This window comes from Salvelinus namaycush, chromosome 13, assembly GCF_016432855.1.
Source record: "Salvelinus namaycush isolate Seneca chromosome 13, SaNama_1.0, whole genome shotgun sequence".
In the NCBI taxonomy this organism is placed as follows: Eukaryota; Metazoa; Chordata; class Actinopteri; order Salmoniformes; family Salmonidae; genus Salvelinus; species Salvelinus namaycush.
In genome coordinates, this window is record NC_052319.1 from 25,091,679 (window position 1) to 25,117,359 (window position 25,681).

General features: G+C 40.8%; 1 protein-coding gene across 1 annotated transcript in view; it reads right to left on the reverse strand.

Annotated features, from left to right (window-relative positions):
• Positions 1–25,681, reverse strand: part of ttn.2 (titin, tandem duplicate 2) — a 179,301-nt gene that overhangs the window by 83,631 nt on the left and 69,989 nt on the right. Inside the window, 42 exon segments of the mRNA XM_039006530.1 lie at positions 1,898–2,013; positions 2,162–2,348; positions 2,460–2,756; positions 2,851–3,138; positions 3,253–3,374; positions 3,449–3,626; positions 4,257–4,404; positions 4,605–4,756; positions 4,866–5,150; positions 5,246–5,360; positions 5,566–5,753; positions 5,848–6,150; positions 6,272–6,574; positions 6,747–7,016; positions 7,107–7,373; positions 7,486–7,610; positions 7,768–8,176; positions 8,290–8,568; positions 8,788–9,054; positions 9,227–9,493; positions 9,731–9,899; positions 10,235–10,332; positions 10,479–10,745; positions 11,552–11,675; positions 13,631–13,773; positions 14,496–14,648; positions 14,720–14,887; positions 14,983–15,249; positions 15,362–15,628; positions 15,752–16,018; positions 16,144–16,270; positions 16,479–16,618; positions 16,718–16,981; positions 17,129–17,395; positions 17,545–17,814; positions 17,906–18,032; positions 18,159–18,298; positions 18,397–18,672; positions 18,778–19,047; positions 19,422–19,817; positions 22,985–24,484; positions 24,766–24,801. Coding sequence (XP_038862458.1) covers positions 1,898–2,013; positions 2,162–2,348; positions 2,460–2,756; positions 2,851–3,138; positions 3,253–3,374; positions 3,449–3,626; positions 4,257–4,404; positions 4,605–4,756; positions 4,866–5,150; positions 5,246–5,360; positions 5,566–5,753; positions 5,848–6,150; positions 6,272–6,574; positions 6,747–7,016; positions 7,107–7,373; positions 7,486–7,610; positions 7,768–8,176; positions 8,290–8,568; positions 8,788–9,054; positions 9,227–9,493; positions 9,731–9,899; positions 10,235–10,332; positions 10,479–10,745; positions 11,552–11,675; positions 13,631–13,773; positions 14,496–14,648; positions 14,720–14,887; positions 14,983–15,249; positions 15,362–15,628; positions 15,752–16,018; positions 16,144–16,270; positions 16,479–16,618; positions 16,718–16,981; positions 17,129–17,395; positions 17,545–17,814; positions 17,906–18,032; positions 18,159–18,298; positions 18,397–18,672; positions 18,778–19,047; positions 19,422–19,817; positions 22,985–24,484; positions 24,766–24,801 — 10,302 coding nt within the window.

A 25,681-nucleotide genomic window follows, 5' to 3' on the forward strand; every position in this document is an offset into this window, starting at 1 on the left:
TCCAATTAGTGGATTTGGCTATTTCAGCCATGCAATCTCCATAGACAAACATTAGAAGTAGAATGGCCTTACTGAAGAGCTCAGTGACTTTCAATGTGGCACCGTCATAGGATGCCACCTTTCCAACAAGTCAGTTCGTAAAATTGCTGCCCTGCTAGAGCTGCCCCGGTTAAAAACTTCTTAGGGCTAGGCCTTTTTCTCTCAATTTCCACCTGAATGACGTGCCCAAAGTAAACTGCCTGTAGCTCAGGCCCTGAAGCCAGCATATGCATATAATTGGTACCATTGGAAAGAAAACACTTTGACGTTTTTAGAAATGTTAACATAATGTAGGAGAATATAACACAATAGATATGGTAGGAGAGAATCCAAAGAAAAGCCAACCGGATTTTCTTTTTTTTTGAGAGACCATGCTCTTACAATGGCAAGTATAAGAGCATACTGGAAATTAGCTCCCAGGATGCAATTCCTATGGCTTCCACGGGGTGTCAGCAGTCTATGTTCAAAGTTTCAGGCTTGTAACTTCCAAAACGAATAAGAAATATCAGTTTTAGTACAGGGACACAGTCTTGGAAATACTATGAAGACAGGACACACCTGCTAAAATTGGTTTCCTATTGAACATACTTCTTTCCGTAAAAAATATTATAGTTTGATTACATTTTAGGGTAACTGAGGAGTAAATAGAAATGTATGTTGACTTGTTGAAACAAAGTTTAGGGGTAGATTTTCGAATTCCTTTCTCTGCATGTTGAACGAGTGGATTACTCAAATCGATGGCACCAACTAAACAGACTTTTTGGGATATAAAGAAGGATTTTACCTAACAAAACTACACTACATGTTATAGCTGGGACCCTTTGGATGACAAATCAGAGGAAGATTTTCAAAAAGTAAGTGAATATTTAATCGCTATTTGTGAATTTATGAAACCTGAGCCCTAAAGTGCAGTTATTGTGAAGTGGAAGCGTCAAGGAGCAGCTCAGCCGCGAAGTGGTAGGTCAGACAAGCTCACAGAACAGGACCGCCGAGTGCTGAAGCGCGTAGTGCGTAAAAATTGTCTGTCCTTGGTTGCAAAACTCACTTCCGAGGTCCACACTGCCTCTGGAAGCAACATCAGCACAAGAACTGTTCGTTGGGAGCTTTGTGAAATGGGTTTCCATGGTCGAGCAGCCACACGCAAGCCTAACATCATCATGCGCAATGCCCAGCGTTGGCTGGAGTGGTGTAAAGCTTGCCGCCATTGGACTCTGGAGCAGTGGAAATGCGTTCTCTGGAGTAATGAATCATGCTTCACCATTTGGCAGTCCGACGGACAAATCTGGGTTTGGCGGATGCCAGGAGAACGCTACCTACCCCAATGAATAGTGCATTGGTGGCTGAGTAATAATGGTCTGTTTTTCATGGTTCGGGCTCAGCCTCTTAGTTCCAGTGAAGGGAAGTCTTAATGCTACAGCATACAATGACATTCTAGACGATTCTGTGCTTCCAACTTTTTGGAAACAGTTTGGGGAAGGCCCTTTCCTGTTTCAGCATGAGAATGACCCCGTGCACAAAGAAAGGTCCATAAAGAAATGGTTTGTTGAGATCGGTGTGGAAGAACTTGACTGGCGTGCACAGAGCCCTGACCTCAACCACATCAAACACCTTTGGGATGAATTGGAAGGCCGACTGCGAGCCAGGCCTAATCGCCTAATATCGGTGCCCGACCTCACTAATGCTCTTGTGGCTGAATGGAAGCAAGTTCCCGCAGCAGTGTTCCAACATCTAGCCTTCCCAGAAGAGTGGAGGCTGTTTAAGCAGCAAAGGTGGGGCCAACTCCATATTAATGCCCATGATTTTGGAATGAGATGTGTCCACATACTTTTGGTAATATAGTGTATGTTGGATGTATTACCAATAGGATCCTTGACCAAGATCTGGTCAGTTTCCTTGCTTGGTTTTCCAGGTCCGGCGAGATTCTCAGCCAAGACTCTGAACTTATACTTCTTCCTTGTGGGTAGTCCTTTGACTCTGCAAATCAGGAACAATCACATAATCAACACCACGATCAAATGAATAGCTACAACCAGAAATTAAATCAACACTGTCATTACTGCCTTCAATGACTAAAATGTAAGCATTACGATGTTAATTAACTAAATGTATTCTAACGTCTTACCTGAATGTTGTGTCTCTGATTGGGATCTTGTTGCATCTGATCCATCTGTTCTGGTCTGGTTCAAACCTCTCAACCCAGTACCCAGTGATAGGACTGCCACCATCCTCTTCAGGCTCATACCAATTCAGAGTCAGGCCATCTTTAACAATATCAGAAGGCTCCAGCTTGGTTGGCGCACCAGGAGAATCTGAAAACAACAGTTACAGACAATTTAGCAACAACCCAGAAAAGAAAATAATACTCTAAAGGAAATACAATTATATTGCTTTGACTAAATACAAACATAAACTTAACATACCAAAGGCATATCTGGCAATGATTGGCACATGTTCCGCTGGCACACCAATACCAAACTGGTTCTCAGCAAACACTCTGAAGATGTATTCCTTGAAAGCCGTCAGGTCGAGGGCCTTGAAGTTGGTCTCTTTGACAGTGGAGGAGAGCTTGTGCCAGATCTCGCTTTCTGCGGCTCTCCTCTCCACTATGTAGTTAGTGACCTTTGCACCTCCGTCATCTCTGGGAGGGTTCCAGGCCAGGAAACAGGACTTGTTGGTGATCTCAGAGATATCAAACGCAGCTGGAGGACCAGGCTTATCTGTTCAAGACAAATAGAAAACAATGTCAGAACATTAAAGAACACACTTTTAAACAAGTGTTTCCTCACAAATAAAGGTGACAAAATATGATACCTAGAATGTTGACGTCAACGGTTGCAGTAGCACGGCCACAGCTGTTGTGTGCTTCAATGATGTAGGTAGCTGTGTCCTCTCTTGTTGTCTTGCTGATAGTAACAACGGAGTGACCAGGCTTGTCGTCAATAGAAACTCTATCGTCACCCTTCAGAACCATGTCACCCTTGGTCCATTTTACTTTAGGTACGGGCTTTCCAAGAACATCAGCTGGAAGCTCAATCTTAGAGCCAGCTTTGGCGGTGAGTCCAGCAAGACATTTAACATCCAGAAGAATCTCTGGGGGGTCTGTGAGATTATACAGAAAATGTGTTATACTGATGATACAGAAACACATTTCAGCCACTATGCAAGATTATTCATGTTACATATACAGACATGGAGCATTTACGCAAAACATACCGTTAGGATCAACAGCCAAAATCTCATCTGTAGCCTTGCAGGGTTTGCTGGCACCCAGTCTGTTCAAGGCCTTCACACGGTAGGCGTACCACTGTCCCTCAATGAGACCAGTCACTTGCAATCTAAGAGAAAGTAAGTTAGCCTTTCAAAACAAAACAAAAAATGTCTTAGATCTTTTTTCTCTGGTTCTACTTACTTCAACTCAGGGACCTGATCTCCGCAGGACTCCCACTTGTCTGTGCCACGCTGGCACCTTTCTATGTTGTAGCCCTTGATTCCAGTACCGCCGTCCCACTTGGGTGGTTCCCAGGTCAGGAAGATGCCAGAAGCTGACTTGTCCCTCCATTTCAGGTTCTCAGGTGGGTCTGGCACGGCTTGAATTCAAAAGACAGGCATGTCAATGATTCAGAACAGTTCTAATTCAAATGACAGGCATGTCAATGATTCAGAACAGTTCTAATTCAAAGGACAGGCATGTCAATGATTCAGAACAGTTCTAATTCAAAGGACAGGCATGTCAATGATTCCGAACAGTTCTAATTCAAAAGACAGGCATGTCAATGATTCAGAACAGTTCTAATTCAAAAGACAGGCATGTCAATGATTCAGAACAGTTCTAATTCAAAAGACAGGCATGTCAATGATTCAGAACAGTTCTAATTCAAAAGACAGGCATGTCAATGATTCAGACAGTTCTAATTCAAAAGACAGGCATGTCAATGATTCAGAACAGTTCTAATTCAAATGACAGGCATGTCAATGATTCAGAACAGTTCTAATTCAAATGACAGGCATGTCAATGATTCAGAACAGTTCTAATTCAAATGACAGGCATGTCAATGATTGTGAACAGCTAGAACTCAAATTACAGGTATGTCAATAACTGAGAAAAGTTCGAATTGAAATGACAGGTATGTCAATTATTGAGACGTCAAAACAATGGATCAAGTTCCCTTCACTTGAGTGCACAGCATAGGCATTGTCCTTGTTACTGTACTACTTACTGGCAGGGGAGGACACATTGACTGGCTCGTCAATGTAGGCAGGCTCTCCTGGGCCACACTTGTTGCAGGCAGTAACCCTGAACAGATATTCTTTACCCTCAACGACATCAGTGACAGTGAACTCCTGGTCTTGAACACCAGTGATCACCTGGGGAAAGACAGTCAGTGACATGTGTTATTACATTTATAATAATCTAATTTCATGTATAACAGGGTATAAGCTGTGGCCAAAGATAGACTACCGAAGATTGTTCCAGCCTTATGTCCCAACCGGAAAAGAGGACAAAGTAAGTAAGTTATTTCACATGTATATTGCTGTGTGGTTTAAAGATTTATGTTCATCCATACCTTGACCCAGGTCTTGCGGGATATGTCACGTTTCTCAATCTGGTAGCCAGTCAGAGGGCTTCCTCCATCATGCTCTGGCGCCTCCCACATCAGGTGCACATGCTGTCTGGTCACCTCGGCAACCTTGAAGTCTTTGGGTGCACTTGGGGATGCTACAATTTAAAAAAAAAGAGGGATATGAAGGGAAAAGAAACAATTGCAGTTGACAATATCAAGATACAGTATGTTGTGTTTCACCACAAAGCTCATCAAGTCACTTACCGATAACGTTGACTTCAATCTCTCCGGAGCAACTGGTAATATCATTCTCCAGAGTAAGAGTGTATACACCTCTGTCTGGACGCACACTTGGAGTGATGGTCAGTTCTACGTAAGTACTCTTTGTAATCATGGACACACGTTCACCAGCAGTGAGTTCCTTATCAGCGAAGCTCCACTTTGCGTTTGGTGTGGGATATCCAGAGATAGGGACACGGATAGTAAGGGGATAAGGAACAATGACCTCCAGGCCATCCTTGAATCCACTCAGGTCCATTGTGGGGCCAACTGAAGATAGAAAATAATGACCATTGTTATGACAAATGCACAACATTTAAAATGATGAACGTCTTCAAGGTTAGTGAAAAGAGAACCAAATGTACCATGTGTATCATCAGCCAGCATGGGTCCCAGTGTGTTGGATGGGTCAGACACTCCAGCTGCATTCTCAGCCATCACCCTGTAGTTGTATTTTTTACCATATTTCAGGCCAGATATCTGAGGAAAATATGGAAGAGCAGTATTCAGAGTTGAGATAAGTGTAAGCAATTTAAGCAATTTAGACAATTTAGTAAATTGATGTCAATGGGAGACTTGCATTCAAGTCAGAATACAACACAAAACGTATGATAATTATACTACAAATATTATATGAAATCTCCAAGAAACCATTTAGGAGCTTTTCATCTTATAGGATAAATACCTTGTATGTGAGATCCTGGCAGAGCCTGGCATTGCATCTGAGCCAATGGTCTGTTTCGTCCTCACATCTCTCAATGATGTAGCCAGTGATCATGCTGCCTCCATTCTTCAATGGGATCTCCCATGTCAGCTGGACTGAGTTCTTGTTCTGCTCTGAGGGTACCAGGTTCTGTGGTGGGCTTGGCCTCTCTGGAATAACAAAAACAAACATGTTTGTATGTTAAAACAGTGCATGTATTTCAGTAAAAACATTTCAGCAACTTTCAGAACTGAAATAACTTACCAATGGGGTCCATGATCTTAACTGGATTGGTAGCAGCACTTGGTTTGCCAATGCCAGCCTTGTTTTCAGCCATGACACGAAATATGTATTCCTTGTTCTCAATGACATCGTTGATGATCGCGCTGCGATCTGTTGCTTTAGTGATCATAGCCACAGCCCACTTCACAGAGGTCCTGTCACGGGACTCAATGATGTAGGATGTGATCTCAGACCCTCCGTCAGACACTGGTTTTTCCCAGGAGACTGTGGCACCAAACTTACTCACGTTTCCAACACTCACATCCTGAGGAGCATCAGGAACATCTGAAATATAACGCCAGGTTGTAATTCACTTTTCTGGTCGACAGTTCATTGTTGGGACCAGTTACGTTTGAATAATGATACTGCATGAGGTGATTATTACAATATCAAATAGTTTGCTTACCAAACTTGTTCTTGGCATAAACACCAGGTTTCTCTGTCTCAACATTTGGTCCACTGCCCACTCTGTTGCGAGCACAAACACGGAATAGGTACATGGATTCCCTCTGGAGTCCGGTGACAGTGTATTCTGGAGCGTCGGAGCGGTCAGTTGCAAGAGTCCATGTCTTGCGCTTGACATCACGCCTCTCCACCAAGTATGTAATGATCTTGCTGCCACCATCGCTCTCTGGCTCTTCCCAGACCAGGCTGACCTCACCATCGGCGGTGTCAACCACGTGAAGGCTCTTCACAGGTCCAGGGACATCTGTGGGAGGCAAAAATACATGAATAAATGGAATCCATATGAACAACAACAAATTCCAAGAAAAAGATCCCTTCCAAGAAAAATATAATTTCCAAGAAAAATGTTCCTTCCATGAAAAATATCCTTTCCCGTTATCCATTCAAATACAAGAGTGGATTGAAAGGCAACTTACCAATGACATCCAGATTAATGAATGCCTCTCCCTGTCCGTGTTTGTTCTTGATGATAACCTTGTAATGTCCCTGATCGGACTTCTTAGGGTCCTTCAGCCTGTACTCTGTGCTGTCCCCAACGGTGTGGATGTTGTCCTTGGGCAGGCTGACGTTATCATAGAACCACTCAGCCTCAGCTTTAGGATACGCGCTGTAGGGCACGAACATGACGATGGGCTTTCCAGCGTCTGTTACTAAGCTCTGATCCATAGTCTTGATATTTGGCTTAGCTGTAGAGGAATAAACAATTATAAGATCAAATAATAAAAGGATTGATTTATTGTGGAATCGGAGAGGATATGAAGCCTATGATGACATACCTGCCAGTTCCAGCTTGGCTCTGGCATCCTTGTCTTTGGCGATGATTCTGTACTCTCCCTGGTCACGAGGCCTGATCTCACACACCTGGAGTCTGTGGATCTTGCCCTCGCTCATCATCTGGTACTTGTCACCCTGGACAATGGTCATGTTGTTCCTCAACCATTTGACCTCAACTCTATCTTTGTTGAGCTCCACCTCAAACACAATATCAGAGCCTGGAGGCTCAAACACATCCTGAGGTGGTCTGACAATCTCAACTGCGGTCTCTGGAATAAAGATTACACAAGAAATTGAATTTGTGAAACATGATTTCATACAGAACGGTTAGAAAAATGGACTCACACAAACAGAATCATAGAATGAATTCAAGAGGCTTGCCTTCAACAAAGAGTTGGGCATGTGATCTCCTTTCATCGACGCCACAAGAATATTCACACTCATCATCTGGTCTGCACTCCTTGATACGCAGCCTGCAGGTCTTGCCCTCTTTTTCAAAGATGTACCTTGCAAAAAACAAATGGATAATGTTACAATACGCTTTTCTGTATTTAATGAAAATCCTGGGGTGGCCCTTAGGGGCAAATGAGCTTTTAAGATTTAGTTTCAGTGTCAATAAAGCGACAGTGACTGTGCCTCATAGCAGTCTAAAGGTTTTCCTACCTGGGTCCCTCTCTGATCTCACGTCCATTCCTGTACCATTTCACCTCAGCCTTCTCCTTGGTGAGTTTGCAGGTGAACTCAGCATCCTCAAACTCAGTGATGGTCTGGTCTTTGAGTTGTGCGGAGAAGTCAGTGGGGGCTTCGCTGATGATCATCTCAGCTGTAGACTTGTCATCACCAGCCATGACGGTGTATTCACCCTCATCAGCAAGAGTACAGTCCTTGATGGTCAGTGTGTGCTTGTATTGGTCCACCCTGTAGAGGATGCGTTTGCTGAGTGTGATCTCCTGACCAGCCTTCATCCATTTCAGAGTAACCTTCAGCCTGTTGACCTTGCAAGAGAAGCTAACAGTCTTCTTTTCCTGTGTGTCGCAGTCCTCAAGAGGTACAATGATCTTCAGACTCTCCTCTGTTGACAAAACAAAGAAATCAGTTAGTCATGTAGCTCAATTCAAACAAAAATAAGACATACTACTACATGAAATTAGCAATTGGTCAAATTGATAACAAAAATGTGTTCACCTTTTACAGTAAGTTTGCCAGAGCTCTTGGCATGTTCACCACGGTGGTTTGTCAATGTAATAGTATAGTTCCCTTCATCTGACTTCTCAGCATCCTTGATCCTCAGAGAGAACACGTTGTCTTTCTGGATCATGACGAACTTGCTGCTCTCAAACATGGTCTCATCGTTCTTCAGCCACTTAGCTTTAGCTCCCTCAGAGTTCACCTCACAGTTGAAGACCATCTCTTGTCCCTCTTTAGCTTCTGTGTCTTTGATTGGTGTAATGATCCTGAGTTTTTCTGTGGAAATCAAAGTGAAAGAAACACAAGTTAGTAGATCTAATTAATTATTTCCCCAAGGCTGCCTCTAAGAAAATCTTAGAAGAATATTACTTTATTGTCCAATTGTACAGGTCTAACGGAAAATGTACTTTATTGCAACCACTCCGAAAGACACATATACTGTACACATACAGATTGGAGAGGTTGGAATAGAAAATAAACATATTGATGACATACCAAGAACAAACAGGTCAGCTGTAGCTCTGGTGGTACCAATGAGGGCAACATAGGCTCCCTCATCCTTGGGTTCAGAGTTCTTGATAACAAGTATTCTTCTCTTGCCATCACAGACAATGTCGTACTTGTCCCCTTTTTCTAGCTCCTGATCATCCTTCATCCATTTGACAATGAATGTGTCTTTAGAGACTGAGCAGACAAACTCAGCCTTTTCTCCCTCAACCACCTCCTGACTCTGAGGCTTGGAGATAAACTCAGCAGCCAGTTCTGGAAGAACAAAAACAGATTAGTGTATATGCTCTCATTTTCCACAAATACTTTTACCTGCATCCCTTGATTTGGTTTTCATAATAGTACTGCCAGTGTGGAGCCACTACCCAGGATATTTAACTTTCTCCACCGGACTAAATTAAACAGAGCTCATGTCTGATTTCATTACCATTTATTTTCAGGTTTCCAGTTGTCTGTGAGCTGGACAATTTGCAATGGTACTCTCCAGCATCATCTGTTTTGAGATCCTGAATGATGAGTATCCTCTTCCTGCCATCTACGATCTGATCGTATCTTCCTCCCTCTGGCAGTTCCTGGTCTCCTTTATACCACATGACATCAGCATCGGCCTTTGACACTTCACAAATCATCTTCACGCTGTCTGTTTCTGTTCCCTCCACGTTAGACAGGTTCCTGGTGAACCTAGCCTCTTCCTCTGCAAAGGAAATACAATATAACCATTAAGTCCATACATTATGATAAGTCGATTATAGTATATAACATTAAAATGAATTAATTTGCCTGTGTCCCAAATGGCACCCTAATCCTTATATAGTGCACTACTTTTGACCAGATCCCTATGTGGGCCCTGGTCAAAAGTAGTACACTATATAGAGAATAGGGTGCCATTTGGGATTCACCCTTTGAAGCAGAGAAAGTGTGCCAGACTCACCAATGACTGTAAGCATGCCGGAGGATTTGGAGACCTTTGCATCACATTCATATTCTGCTTCATCATCGAACACTGATTTGTGGATGATGAGAATGTGTTGGCGACCTTCGGCAATTATTTCATATTTCTTTCCCTTTCTGATTTCACTGCTGTCCTTCAACCAACGGACCTGTTTCCAGAAACAGCCATAAAACAAGGACATTACAATGACGGTACAATAATGTTAAGATGTACTGATCCAGACTATGAAGGAAACAATTAAGGGAGAAAAATGTAACAGCAGCGTAAAAGGTTGAAAAACAGTGGAAGACAGGAAACACAACCAAGTCTCAGTCTTAATATTATGTTTTGTAACTCCACATGCAACTATATTATATTGTTATACAAATAAGAAGGTGTATTTGAATGTGCATTTGAAAACAAGAGGTGTGTGCATGTGTTGTGTGGGGGTTGGGAGAGTGGTAGGGTCCGGGAGGTAGGGGGTGAAGGGTCAGGAATCAATACCTTGACATTTTCGCGAGATACTTCACATTCAAATCTGGCAGAGTCCTTTTCTTTGACCTCAACATCATGGAGTGGCGTAGAGAACTCAACATGTGGAGCTGTAAGGACACGGTCATAGTATTAATACACCAGTATGCCAAATACACAAAAGTGTAGTCTTAACAACAAACAAACAAACAATATCAAAAGGTTTTTAATTTATACTTTAACAAACAAACAATATAATTATCTATACTTTACTTACGTTCAACGTTAAGGAAGCAAGAGGTTTTGAATTCTGAGGCGTCGCAGGTATATGTTTTTGAATCATCAAGAGTGCAGCCATGAATGATTAGTCTTCTCTTGCGGCCATCGGCAACAATGTCATATTTCTTAGTTTTGCGTATCTCCTGTCCGTCCTGGAACCACGTGACCTCAGCATTTTCTCTGGAGACTTCACACTCCAAAGTAGCAGTAGCCTCTTCTTCAACTGTCTGGTCCTCCAGAGGCTTGCTGAACTCAATTGGTGGCTCTGTGAGTTCACACATGAATTACACATGATGACTTTACATATCATAACAGCTTAGGAAACCAACAAACTCATTTGACCAAATTCTATTAGTACCACAAACTATTATTATTGTTATGGTCCCTCTTTAGATTAAGTGGCCTAAAACATTTATTTTTTTGACTTGGTAGTTACAAAGGCAGGTACAGTTACAGTGTAAGCTACACATTCCGTTACGTAATTCCTTCAACCTGTTTGTTGTTTGTGCAATTACTGTACATATTCATTCTTTTAATACATTTGTATTCAAATTTAACATTGTGGGTACACCTCTCCTCACTCTGTTATAAAAGCATACATGACTGTCTCACAGGCTCTCATTTCATACTTAACACATCATTACTTGCTGATGGGCATCTCATTTAATTCAGACTGGTTGGGTAGATCATGCTCCCACACCATTCACACCTGACCCACCTACATTATATTTTTGTCTGTGCTTTGCATCAAGGAGACAAATATTGTCTAAAGAAATCTGAATCTATGTCACAATGTGTACTCACACAGTACTTATACTCTGCCTACCTATGTAAATGCAAGGTAAATACTGGCCATTTAATGTAAAGTGGAATCATTGCGTTACTATGAACCTGGTCTATATAGCACCATATTTATCTGTCCAGTATGCTTTATAGAGTAAATATTGTGACTATATTGTTGTTTAACCTTAGCGAATTCACACAAAAACAGGTCTCCATGTTGGTTAAGAGAGCAGTTGGGGCAAGAATCTCTATAACAACCACAACTAAATACCACAAACCGCAACCTACCATTCACATGTAGTCTGGCCTCAATCTGGAAATCCTTTGCAGTGAGTTTAACTTCCCCATCCTCTGAAATCTTGACATCTCTGAGAGTCAGAGTGTGAGTTTTGCCTTCTGCTCGGGTGACCACCTGTGCAAATCAAGCAGTTTGATTAATCAGGTGGACGATGACAGCTATGGGTGGTCAAGCTATTTACTTCTTCCCCTGAATGAACATCAGCAGCTGGTGACAAGGGACTGAAGGGGCCCTAGGCTCAATTTTAACTCCTGTTGCCATCTGACTCCTCCACTTTCCCAAAGCTTGGGTGAGGTGGTTAACTAAGACAAAACTTTCCCAGTCCTTTGTAGTAGGTGTTCCATAAAGTCATCACTTTCCTCTTGACTATAAACAATCTAGAACTACCGCTTATGGTACAGTGGTACAGCAATCACAGTCATACGTTCTATAGTTTTTCCCCCTATTACAAATAGTCATGACATGCCTAATGACATATGTGAAAACATGAGGATCATAGCAGTTCATTCACAGGCCTTTGGCAAATGATTATCGAGCAGTTATTTAGCTGTATCTATTGCAAGATAGACTGTATATTCTTTTGCACACAAGAGATTTCAAACAACTTTAAACAGCCACTTTAAAACAACAACCCTGCAGGAAGGGTACCACATGAGGGAGGAGGATGTCTTCCCTGTAACGCACAGCGTTGAGATTGCCTGCAATGACAACAAGCTCAGTCCGATGATGCTGTGACACACCGCCCCAGACCATGACGGACCCTCCACCTCCAAATCAATCCCACTCCAGAGTACAGGCCTCGGTGTAACGCTCATTCCCTCGACGATAAATGCAAATCCGACCATCACCCCTAATGAGACAAAACTGCGACTCATCAGTGAAGAACACTTTTTGTCAGTCATGTCTGGTCCAGCAACGGTGGGTTTGTGCCCATAGACGACATTGTTGCCGGTGATGTCTGGTGAGGACCTGCCTTACAACAGGCCTACAAGCCCTCAGTCCAGCCTCTCTCAGCCTATTGCGGACAGTCTGAGCACTGATGGAGGGATTGTGTGTTCCTGGTTGTTGCCATCCTGTACATGTCCCGCAGGTGTAATGTCCGTGTGTACCGATCCTGTGCAGGTGTTGTTACACGTGGTCTACCACTGCGAGTACGATCAGCTGTCCGTTTATGGTTCATTGAACAAGCACGGGAAACCCTTTACAATGAAGATCTGTGTTATTTGGATTTCTACGAATTACCTTGAAAGACAGGGGCCTGAAAAAGGGACGTTTCATTTTTTGCTGAGTTTATCTAACTGATTGTAACTGAAGAGAAAACCAGGCTACACAACATCGTAAATCAACCTATCATATAATGTTTCACACTTCAAACCCACAGGAATGAATTAAATAATTAGATATGTACAGGCCTAACGCAACACATTTCAGATTTTAAAATGATAACTGTGAAATAGCTCTTCAACCACCTGCCATTGGACGCACACACTTGAAGAGGTTAAAAATAACTAGAAGAACGCTTACAGGGCAGAAAAGCCCTCCTGCGTTATCTCAAAACCCAGATCAAATCCCCAACTGGAATCCTGCTCCTCACAGGTCCATATATGCAGAAAGCATGTAGGTTGCACATGCAAGAAAATTAAAACAAAATGTATAAAAGTAAATAATGCAACAGGACAATCTAAGATCCATTTAAATTAAACAAACATTTGGAATAAAATTAAGGTAAACATAGGAGATAGTTGAGATCATGTTAAAACACTTAAAGTATTTGGGGTATGAGAATAGGTGATAATCCAGGTAGTAAATTCCGTGACAACATGTATTTGTCAAAAGCTGAAGAACATTCGCACATCCAGGTACTTTCCACAGGTGCTGGAGTTGTAGGCAAACTCATGGAAAACAGAAAGGAAAACGCCGGAGCAGTGTGCAGCTTTTTCCTTTGTTTAACATATATTTGTCAGTCATATGGAAAAACTGTTGTTTATAAGTACAGTTCAAAGTCTTGGCATGTTTCCATATCAATTACTTGAGGTGTTGTCAGTGTTTAAGATGGTATAAACACTTACTCTGTCACTTGGCTCCAACTTTGCACCCCCTAGGAACCATTCCACAGCAATTCCTTCATATGACAGTTCACAGTCGAAAGTGGCGGTCTCCCCGGCAGTAACAGTTACATCCTTGAGAGGCCGCAGCAGGCCGATCACTCGCGCTTTAGATTGAGGAGAAAACATCGTTAGTCATTCCAAAATCCCAAGAGAAACCGGTAAATCCTTAACTGCTAATCCTCATTTTTGCGGATCCCCTGATGGCCGGCCACTGCTCTGGAGCCCTGTAAACCACCAGGAAAACTGCTAGGACTAACGCAGAGGGACTTGTCATTGGGGGGGCCTTTCTCATTTGCATACCCAGTTTCCTTGAGATCTATATGGTCAGCAGAAAACTTTGAAGTAAGGCAGGTTGTACATTAGCTCTGCCAATCACTAACCGCCCACTCTAGATAAGGCATGTGGCTTCTAAAATAGCCACAACACCTGATTGGCCATTAGCCCACGCCCTGCCAAACCATCGACTAGGCAATCTGTCCCTGTCAATCAACCTGTTGGAATTCTCCCTTAGTCCTCCCTTGTAAAACAAACTTTTGACACCTACTTAAAAGGGGCTGTAAATGCCTGACTACATCCTCATCTGAAAGCTCTGGGGTTTCCTTATTCAACTAACAGTTGGGACAATGTATCATTCAAACCCACCATAAACACATTTTTACTGATTAAATGTACTCCTAAGGGCAATTTAAACAAACGTTATTGGACACTTAAATGTTTTTGTTGGTGGCCCACTTGATGGTATGCATATCTTACAAAGTGTGGCTTTAACAAATCAGTGTTTATCTAATTGTCAGATAAATGTGTGAGTGTATTAAATCATTCTCACCTTTAACTCTAAGCTGAGCATTGGATTTAGCATTGGCAGCCTGGAAGTCAACTTCTCCGGCCTGATCCATGCGAACGTTGTACAGGATCAGCACATGCCTTGTACCCTCCTCCTTAATCTCACAGTCCTTGAAAGATAATACACAAACAGTCACTAAGTGATCATCATCAAGTGATTTTTTTTCTCAGCCACTATGAAAAGTAGTAAGGAACGTCCAATAATGCAGTAATAATAATATGGATATTTTCTTACAGCAGACTGATGAAGGGCCTCTCCCTTGAGTTTCCAGTGACCATGTACTTCCTCCTCAGAGATCTCAGTCTCAAACTTGGCAATTTCAGTTTCTGTGACTTCCACGCTGTACAGGGGCCTGACAAACTTAATGTCACGCTCTGTAGAACAAACACAAAGACAAGTGTTTGTATGAATGAAAGAAAGAAAAGACACTGCATCCCTCAAATGCTGAGCTAAAAACACTAAAGGATACCTTCAATGTTGAGCTTGGCCGTAGTTTTATCCGAATCACAATCACAGGTGTATTCTCCAATGTCGGCTTTCTCTGTCTTCTTAATGATCAGCATACGCCTCTTTCCATCGGCTTTGATGGCCACATTCTTGGAGGGAGTGATTTGCTGGCCACCTTTGAACCATTTCACCTCTGCATTGGGCTTGCTCAGTTCACAAACCATTGTCAGTTCATCCTTCTCAGTGACTGAGTAGTCGTGCAGTTTTGTCGTGAAGTAAGGCTTTCCCTCTGTTGATGAAAAAGAAACCATGATGAGTTGTGTGTGTGATATTTCACTTTCGACAACGGTAACTCACCTGTTTCGCCAACAACGTTTCAAGGATTTTAACGGTATACTAACCGAGGACTGTGAGCATGGCCTCTGAGCTTTTGCCCATGGCTTCTACTTTGATCATTGACGTGTCATCAATGGACACCTCCTTGAAGGTCAATTTGTGCATCGTGCCATCGTCTGACATGTGCACAACTTTGCTGGGATGCAAACGCACACCGTTCTTGTACCAGGTGACCTGGATGTTGTCATGTGAGAGTTCAATACTGAACTCTGCCGTCTCACGCTCCTTGACAGTGACATCCTTAATGGGCTTGACAAACTCAAGGCGAATTCCTGATAAGACATTCAATTCATAAGAAATTAAATCATCGTCATCGTGAGAAGATCAATTTCAATCACTTGTAATGAATTGAATCAGGATTTAAACAGGAAGCACAAAAAATATCTTCAGATTACCTTGGATAACTAGTTTGCCAGTGGTTCTCTTGTCCTCTGCCTCAAATATGTACTTAGCTTCATCCTCATATGCGGCAGATTTGACCACCAGAGTGTGTCTTTTTCCCTCATGGGTAATATCAAACTTATCATCAGCTGTCAACTCATGAGATCCCTTGAACCAACGGAAGCTCTTGGGTTCTCTTGACACCTCACACTCAAATCTGGCCTCATCCTTTTCATACACTTGCACATCACTCAAAGGTGTGACAAATGTAATAGGACTCTCTGTAATTCAGAAGGAAACAGAGACAATGTGGCATCGTGGCAATGCGTAGAATACCACCACTGAAAGTATTTACATTTACATTATCAGATTAGATCACCAACCAAATGTTTATTTTTAATCTCACCTTTCACTTTCAGATTAGCAACACATTTAGCATTGGCAGCTGTAAATCCAATCTCCCCTGACAAGGGGGCCTTGAGGTTGTACAATATCAACGTGTGCTTTGCACCGTCCTCTATGATTTCAATGTCCTGTAAGTAGTGGTAAAATTAATGTGGAAAATTGTCCAGATTAGATGAAGACGAAGAGGAAAGGGAGGAAGGAGGAGGAGAATGCTATAGGCTGTTTCATTATAATATTTCAAGATAACGTAATGGATGTGAATGAATGATCACGGAATTGATATGAGTTGTAGAATGGTAAAACAACAGTGAGAATTATTTGGTCTATTTAACATACAGGGGATTGAGTAAGGACTTCTCCGTTCAGTTTCCACTGGCCATGGACATCATCTTCAGAGATTTCTACCTCAAAACGAGCGGTCTCACCATCAAAGACCTCAACGCCATACATTGGGCGAGTTATCTTTATATCTCGAGCTGCAATTCAGGATTGAGAACATTACAATTACAAGAAAAAACGCATGAATGTTCTCAAAATAAATGTTTGTTCTATGACAAACATTTGTAATTGCTTACCCTCGATGTTAATATTTGCCAGGGTTTTGTCCGTTCCACAATCACATATGTATTGTCCCTTATCTCTGTCATCCACTTTCTTAATGGACAACACTCTTCGATTCGCTTCAGCACTTATGGTTACCATCTTAGAGGCCTTAATTTCAGTCTCATTATGGTACCACATGACTGGGACATCTTTGCTGAGTTCACAGTCCAGAGTTACTTCGTCTTTCTCGACTGCAGTATAATCCTGCAACTTCACTACGAAGTATGCATCACCCTCTGGAACATGGAAAAGTCATCAGGAGGATATGTGTTTTATATTCTGCATTTATGTAATGTAGCATGGTGCAAATCCGTAAATGAGTTCAAGGATTTCAATCACAACAAAGAAACAAACAATAAATAAAGGAACAAAGCAGGGGTTACCTATCACCGTCAGGTTTGCCATTGAGGGAATTCCTTTAGCCTCTGCCTTAATCTGGCAGATATCATCTAGAGTCAACTCCTTGATTTCTAGTGTATGTTTCTTTCCACGACTATAGATGAGCACGGTTCGGCTCACATGGAGTTTGGTTTCATTTTTGTACCATGTCACAGGTACATTCTCATGAGAGAGCTCAAGCTCAAACCGAGCAGTGTTACCTTCCTTCTCAGTTTGATCCTGAAGTGGCAATTCAAATTTGAGCCTCATACCTATATGTTAGATGAGTGCATATTGGACTTAGTTACAAGAAATTCCAACTAGGAAATTAATTAATGAAACACAGGGAACAACTTTTGATGATAGCAAACGAAAACCACTCAAAGGACATCAAATCTAATAACAATGGTTCCACACTTACCCTCCACAGTGAGTGTAGCAGTTGACTTTTTGCCAGAGGCTTCAATACTGTAAATTCCCTCATCATCAAACTCACAATTGTTAATGACCAACATGTGTTTTTTTCCATCATTGATAATTTCATATTTTTTGTCTGATGTACCAATGGTGTCAGAACCCTTAAACCACATGACTTTAGGCACATCCTTTGTGATAGTACACTCAAACATAGCCTGTTTCTTTTCAGGTACAGACACGTCCTTCAAGGGGACTGTGAAGTCCATTTCCAGTTCTGGGAGATACAAATAATGATCTCTTTATCAATACATGCATAACATCATCGATACATACATACATAATTTGTTCTTGGAACTACTGCTTACCCTTGACTGTGAGCACAGCACTAGTGACAGCATTCAGAGCTGTGTAAGACACTTCACCAGACGCGTCCAGTGGAACACTTTTCAGAGTTAGGAAACGTTTCTTGCCCTCCATTTTGATCTCACATGTCTAAAAAATAAATTTAAAAAAAGTTAAACAGATATCGAAGACTGTTCAACATTTAAAACAGTTTTTCTGAAAGTTTAGGTTACGGTTACTGTCTGGGGAAATATTTCAGTCAAATACAAGTCTTACCGGTGATCTTGTTAAGACCTGCCCTCTATGTTTCCATTCTCCAGGCACATCCTCTTCAGATATCTCCGTTTCAAATGTAACATCCTCTTTCTCGACCACCTCACAACTGGAGAGAGGCTTCAAGATCTGAGCTTCACGTTCTGTAAAAATATCAAAAGTATATAATAAGCATTCACTTCATGTAGGTAGCCTTCCTTGATTCAACAACATACAAGATATGTGTGATTGTGCAACCAACCTCCAAGAGTCAGTTTAGCTGTGTATCTGTGACCTTCAACTTCCATGGCATATTCTCCGATATCGTCGGGCTGTGCATTCTTTATTGTGAGAGTCAAGACTTTTCCTTCTTTCTTGATCTCAGTCTTGTCAGTAGGATCATTAGTAATCTCATCGTTGCCTTTGAAAAACTTCCAGTTGGGGGTTTCTTTGAAGAGCTCACACTTGAAAGTGGCATTGGCCTTGGGTTTCACATGCTGATCTCTCAATGGTTTCACCAACCAGTCTCTGATAATTTCTGTAAAATTAAGATGTAATCAGTTTTCGTACGTAGATGAACAGATTGAGTATATTTATATTGTTGGTAGGTGTCAACAATTTATTTAGGGAATTATCTACAAACCAATGATTTTGACAGTTGTTTTGGTCCTGATGAGTTCACACTCGCATGCGTAGATTCCAGCGTCGTCATCGCCCGTGTTCTGGATCGTAACGGCTTGTTGCATTCCAATGACGTTGATGGCCACCTTTCCAGGGATTACTTTGAGGACCTTACCACTCTTCATCCAGGTCACTTCTCTCTCCTTGTTCAACTCACAGGTCAGGTACATAGGCTGCCCCTTCAGGACTGACGTCTCCTCATCCAGCTCCTTCACCCACTTCACGGGCAGTTCTGAATGCGTAAGTATTGGGTTAGTATTAGGTCGTTATTTACATACAAGTTATTTGCATCAAAATGTAAAGGTAAAATGCATCAACCCATATCAATAATACATACATGTAATAATCAGTGCAACTTAAATCTGACATAGAAGCTACATAGATTAAGGAATACTTTATCAAAAAAGGGAGTACTTTCCATAAAGTTGTGTAGTTATACGGTATACATTTTTATAAAACAATATAAAACAAAACATTAAGTAAAACATTTTTATTTAAGCTACATTACCTGTAAATGAATTGTGATCAGCTTTTCAGTGGTTTACATGATTTTGTTAAAAAAATAAGATTCTTATAAATACATAAATTCATAATAATCTGAAATACCTTCAACAATGAGTTTAGCAGTCGTTGTCTTTTCCTTGTTGCCCAGCTTGGCCACACAGGTATATTCTCCAGTGTCAGAAAGTTGGACGTCAATAATGGCTAGTCTGCGATCTTTGCCATCAGAGGTGAATTTGTGTTTTGGACTCTCTCTTAGGTTGCTGTCATCTTTCATCCATGTAGTTACTGCAGTAGAAGGTGAAACCTCACACTCAAACGTAGCAGAAGCACCAACAGCGTCACCTTCTTGTAACACTATGTCTTTGAGCGGTTTTGTGAACTTCAGTGGAACTGCTTTAAGCTGGAACCCGAAAGGATTAGCATCGGGTGGTTTGTCTCCTCCACCACCGGGTTTCAGTCCTCTACCCCTGCCTTCACCAGGGGATGGGGTTTTGCCTGCTACAATTCAGACACAATTACACAGATTAGATGTTTAGCCTGTTTACATTAGTTAAAGTGTCGATATGTAATGTTTTGGGCAAACTGACCAAATTCACATAGAAATGTGAGTTATAGATCTATCATTCTACTTGAAAGCAAGTCTAAGAAGCTGTAGATCTGTTCTATGTGCACTATTTCTATGCTTCCCTTCCTAAGTTTTGTTTTTGCATCTTTTACTTTTGGTTTTGTACACCAACTTCAAACAGCTGAAACAACAATATTTTTGGTTATGGAAACTACATTTCATGGTGGTTTAGATGGTACAATGATTCTCTACACTATACTATCTTATTTTGTCACATAAACTGACATTAGGCGAACTATTAGAGTTTTAGCAATCAAGAAATGGAGGAGCGATTTCTGCATAGTGCAACTTTAAAAGTGTTCAAATGTTCAAACTAATACATTTGTAACACTTACAATGTTAACACTTACAGTGTTAAACTAGAAAAATATTTTTCCTAATAGAAAATGTGAGTGCAAAGGTACAGCATTTTTATGGTAGTGGAAGAAGTTTAGAAGTTTACATTTTTAGATGCTACTGGCTTGTGTTGAAAAATGTATGCTAGTGAAGTAGAATTAGGCTAGTGACTATCAGAGAAATAGTAGTGAGATAGTACCCTTTATAAAACAGGGAGTTTGTATCCTGAATGCTGTTTGGTTGATAGGTGCTTGTTATTCAAGATAATACATGATAAATGCCTGTTAACAGTCCCATTTGAATTATCACTGCACTTGGGGGGCTCCCGAGTCGCGCAACGGTCTAAGAAACTGCATCTCAGTGCTAGAGGTGTCATTACAGACCCTGGTTTGATTCCATGCTGTAACACAACCAGGTGTGTTTGGGAGTCCCATAGTGCAGCGCACAATTGGCCCGGTGTCATCCGGGTTAGGGTTTGGCCGTCATTGTAAATAATAATTTGCCTAGTTAAATAAAGGTTATTAATTTTATATATAAATAATAATACAAATAATTAAAAAATCCACTGCCCCCCAGTGACTCGGATTCGACCATTAGTGACTTGGACATGGACTCGACCAGCAGTCTCTCATTGCTTAATTCAACATGCTGCTAGATGCAGCAAATGTTAGATAGTTACTGTATTAACTGCAGTAAGACAGCTTCCTCATTATGGATAATGAATTTAGTTGGCTAGCTAGCAAGGGAATGTTAGCCAGCCTGCATAACTAAAATCTTAGAAAAAAGGGTTCCAGAAGGATTCTTTGGCTGTCCCTATAGGAGAAAACTTTTTGGTTCCAGGTGGAACCCTTTTGGGTTCCAGGTGGAACCCTTTTGGGTTCCAGGTAGAACCATCTGTGTAAAGGGTTCTACATTGAACTCAAAAGGGTTCTACCTGGAACCAAAAAGGGTTCTTCAAAAGGTTCTCCTATGGGGACAGCCGAAGAACCCTTTTAAGTTCTAGATTGCACCTTTTTTTCTAAGACTGTAGCAACCAAAGAAAGAAGTTTATGTTACTTAAATAGATGTATTTCTGGACTGGTAGAATACATTTCCATTATATTATTTGAAAAGCAGAGAAAGAGACAAAATATTTCATACACTCCTAGTTTTTGTCTAACTTGTTGGGAAAGAGGTCAAAATGTCAGATTTTAAAAGTTAAGATAAAAAGCAGTTGACAAGGTTAGTAAAACAGCTTTATCTCTGGATTGGTAGTAGATACAGTATACAGTGCGGGTATAGCCTACATGATGAGATTATTATGGAAAAAAGAGTGAGATAATTTGTATTTGTCAATCAGCAGCCAAGCATCGATCATCATGTCACCAGAATAAGACCCTGGATATTTACTGGAAAGGAGCATTAAGCTCATCATCTTGCACATTCACCACCCTGTGAAGTTAATCATAACTTATTTCATCTGTAGCCTAATAGACTGCATGATTTCCCCAGTCATAGTTGGAGGACCACACAACATGTCATCGTGTGACAATACGATGGTTATTATAATCAATATTTGCGCATAAAATAGTTCCACCGCCAATTCTCACATAATTAATTTTACTGACACAAAAAGATCCCACATTGCCTAATGTATTTTGTTTTGTCAACATTTGGAAAGTAGCGACAAATTTGCTTTTTCATCAGGCCTGTTGTAACATCTTTTATCCGACATGTACTTCACTCGCATAAAAAGGTTGGGCGGAAACCTGGTTATAGACTAAGTTTTGTCTAACTTGTTAGGAAAGTGGTCAAAGTAGCTGATTTGTATCAAAAGCAAGTGTTGACAGTGGATAGAATGTTGGATGTCATTGCTGAATTATGGGAAGTTTTTCATGTTGAAGACATCCCATTGAAATGGATGGAGGCTTTGGGGAGGACTAAAAGGTTAATAGTTTAAAAAGTATAAATTATATTAAAAAGCTGTTGACAAGCAATTTAAGTTGAATCATACTGCCCGTTTTACAGTTCGAACAGTGCTTATTGTTGGTTATTATATAACTATTCAAAATAAGTTAGTGAGAACATTGAGAGTAGAGTGTGCTGACGCTGCACTCTAAAACAAAATATATTTTCACATGGATGTAACCAGTCTTACCTTTGAGGCCTCTACCTCTACCTCTACCTCTGCCTGTGCCTGCTTCTTCTGCTGGCTTTCCATCTGTTTAAGATATTTAAAATGACTATACCGTAAAGACAGATAACATTCAAATCCCTTATAAATATTTTACTCAGAATTGTACATACAATATGGAGAGATAAATAAAGATGAAGGGTGATGATGGGAACAAATTAACAATGGATGATGGGAGATGGGTATATAATACACAATGTCAAACACCATGTGGAATAACAGCATGCCAAACATGTGCTTTTTACATGGATTGACAGACAATAAATAGAAACATGGAGACTGACATGGAGAAACAACACAAAATGATGACAAACAACACATAGAACATAAAAACATTAAGACGGAAATGGATGAAGATTATTTCGGATGAAATACTTTTTCTGACGAAAATGATCGACATGAAGAAACAATACGAAATTATGAAAAACATTAACATGTAGAAAATGAAAACATTCAGATGAAAATGGGTGGAGATTATTTGGGGTTAAGGACTTTTTCTTCAATGGTGATTCGCTCCAGCCTTCATCTCACCTCGTCTTGGCATTCCAAGTGCATCACCTTCCTCTCCCAAATCTTCTGTGGATCCAGGACTATCACGAGGGGCAAGTTCCCATCCCCAACCTTCACTGTCAGATTCCTCCTCAACATCTGGCTCCTCCTCAAATACTTCCTCCTCCAGCTGAGTCGAGATCTTTCGTAACTGTACAGCTTTAGGGGAAAGCTCTTTCATTGCCAGCACCTTCTTCAGTGGTGCTCCATCAGTTTCCTCTTGTGGTGATTTCTTTGGAACTTTTTTGAGGGTAACACCTTCAAATGAATCTTTTGGTGAAACTTCTTTGGGTAGCTTTTTGGTCCTTTCTGCACTGGGCTTCCTCTCCATAGTAATTTTTTCTATTTCTTTTGGCTTTGGTTTTTCAACCTTAGGTGAAGGAGTCTTTTTCAGTTCTACCATTTTCTTAAGTGTCTCTTCATGCTTTGAGGGTTTATCTTTTTCTTTGTCCTCTTGTTCCTTTGGCACCTGCTCAACCTTTTTTAACTGTACTGGCTCTTCCTCTTTAGGACTCTTTTCCATTTTCTTTACGGGTGCTGTCTTTGGAGGACTTGGCTTTTGTTGAAGGATTTTTTGAGCATCTTTCTTCTTCTCAGGCTCCTTCTCAGGCTTCACAGCTTCAGTGTCAGCTTTAGGTGACTTTGAAAATGGCTTCAATTTAACATCTTCCTTCTCTTGCTCCTGTGTTGGAATCCTTTTCACCTTTGTCAGTGGTTTGTCCGAATCCTGGACTTGTTCATCTTCAGGAACTTTGGTCACTGGTTTTAATTCGACTGCCTGTGACTCTTCTTTAGCACTAGGAACTCTATCAGCTTTCTTATGATCAACAGGTTCTTTGATGTCTTCATCTCTTGATGGTCTCTCACCTCTTTTGAAAGCCCCAGATTCCTTATCTTTGTACTTGTCCTTCTCTGGCTCAACGGTTCCTGCTTTAGGAGATTTTTGGAACGGTTTTAACTTCACAGTTTCTTCTCCTTTTTCATCTGATGGCAATCTGGACACTTTCTTTAGGGCTAAACTGGGGTCTGTTGGTTCCTCTTCTTTCACACCCTTGGGAGTTTTCTTCAAAGTCATTTTGTCCTCTTCTTTTTCAGCTTTGGGGATGGTCTTCCGAGACCATTTGTCCTCAGTTGAGTCTTTTGTTTCAACCTCTTTAGGTGTCTTTACTTTAGCTCCATCAGGTATCTGGCTGATTTTATCTGTCTTGCTGATTTGCTCTGCCTCATATCTTTCATACACTGTTACTTCAACTTCTTCATACACTCTCTCTTCAAAGTCATGGATTGTATGCTTCGTAATTTTCGGAGGAGGTTTCTTTGGTGGCGCTGGCTGATCTTCAAAGGGGACTGAAGGCACTTTCTTCAGTGATATAATCTCCTGTTCTTGCTCCACATCTTTGGATATCCTGGTTGTTTTCTTCAAGGTTGGCAGTACAAGTGTTTCTTCTTTCTCAACATGAATTTTTGCTTTTTGTCGGAGAACTGCAGTAAAGGTTTCATATTACACATAACAGCTCACTTAACAAGATAACAACATTGAAAACATCACATCAAACACTGAGATTTAGCTATACAGCAAACAAGACAACACACAGACAACTCGAACAACCAACAAACAAACAAAATTCAACAAACAAACAAAACTCACAGAAAACAACAATAAAGTAAGAAATTCGACTGTATATTTAAAATATTGAGCTGGATATTTATTTATATGCAAGGAATAGTGAAATGTAAAGTGAAAAACAAAGTATTCATCATACCTTTCTTAGCAGGTCCAGGTGCCTGCTTGCCTTCACCTAGTAGGGAAATTAAGGAAAAGTAAACACTGTTTAGTACAAAGATTCACATTCATTTGAAGATATATGGGATACAAGCCTCAATGTATCAAGTACGTTCAGGACATTGAGATGTGATTGAGGGGAGTTGTATAACCAGCCCAATCACTTAAGGAGAATGATTCACTTTTCTCTTTGAATGGTATTGGACATTATCTTGTGGAACCAATCGGGAATTCCAAGGGAATTTCCTCCCGTAACCAATCAAAGATGAAGACGAGTGAAGTAATATTATCAAGTGAAGATATAACAGGGAAACTATGACATGCTCACATTCACTAATGAATTTCAGGATGAGAACTTAGTAAGACATTTAACATGATATGACATTACATACAGAACCACAGCATTGCTAGGAAGGTGGTTAGAGGTGGCACCTACCTCATTTAAATAGTATAACATGCACATAAAACATTATAACGAGACTGGACAAAGAACAGGAATGTTTTTGTGGATCGAAGAGGCAACCATCTTTGTTGAATGAGATTAATGCAAACACATTTTGGTGACTTGAAAAAAAAACAAGCAAAATATGTTAGCCTCAACCCTCTAGGACTATAATGAGGCTTAAGATAGAATGCTTAGTAGTATTTGGATGGTGTGGTTTTTGAGATATTAGTTTGTCATTTTGTCATTTTATTTTTGTGATTTTTGTTGTTGAATACCTGTCTCCGTATCATCTTGTTCTTGCACTTGGAAGGCAGGCTTTGTTTCCTGTGTAGTCTTTTTCTTATCTTGAGGAGCTTCAAAAGAATGTTTAAGATTTATATTTGCCCAAGAAACATTCATTCACGAATGTATTTAAAGAACATACATGTTGCAACATTAAACAGACATTTAC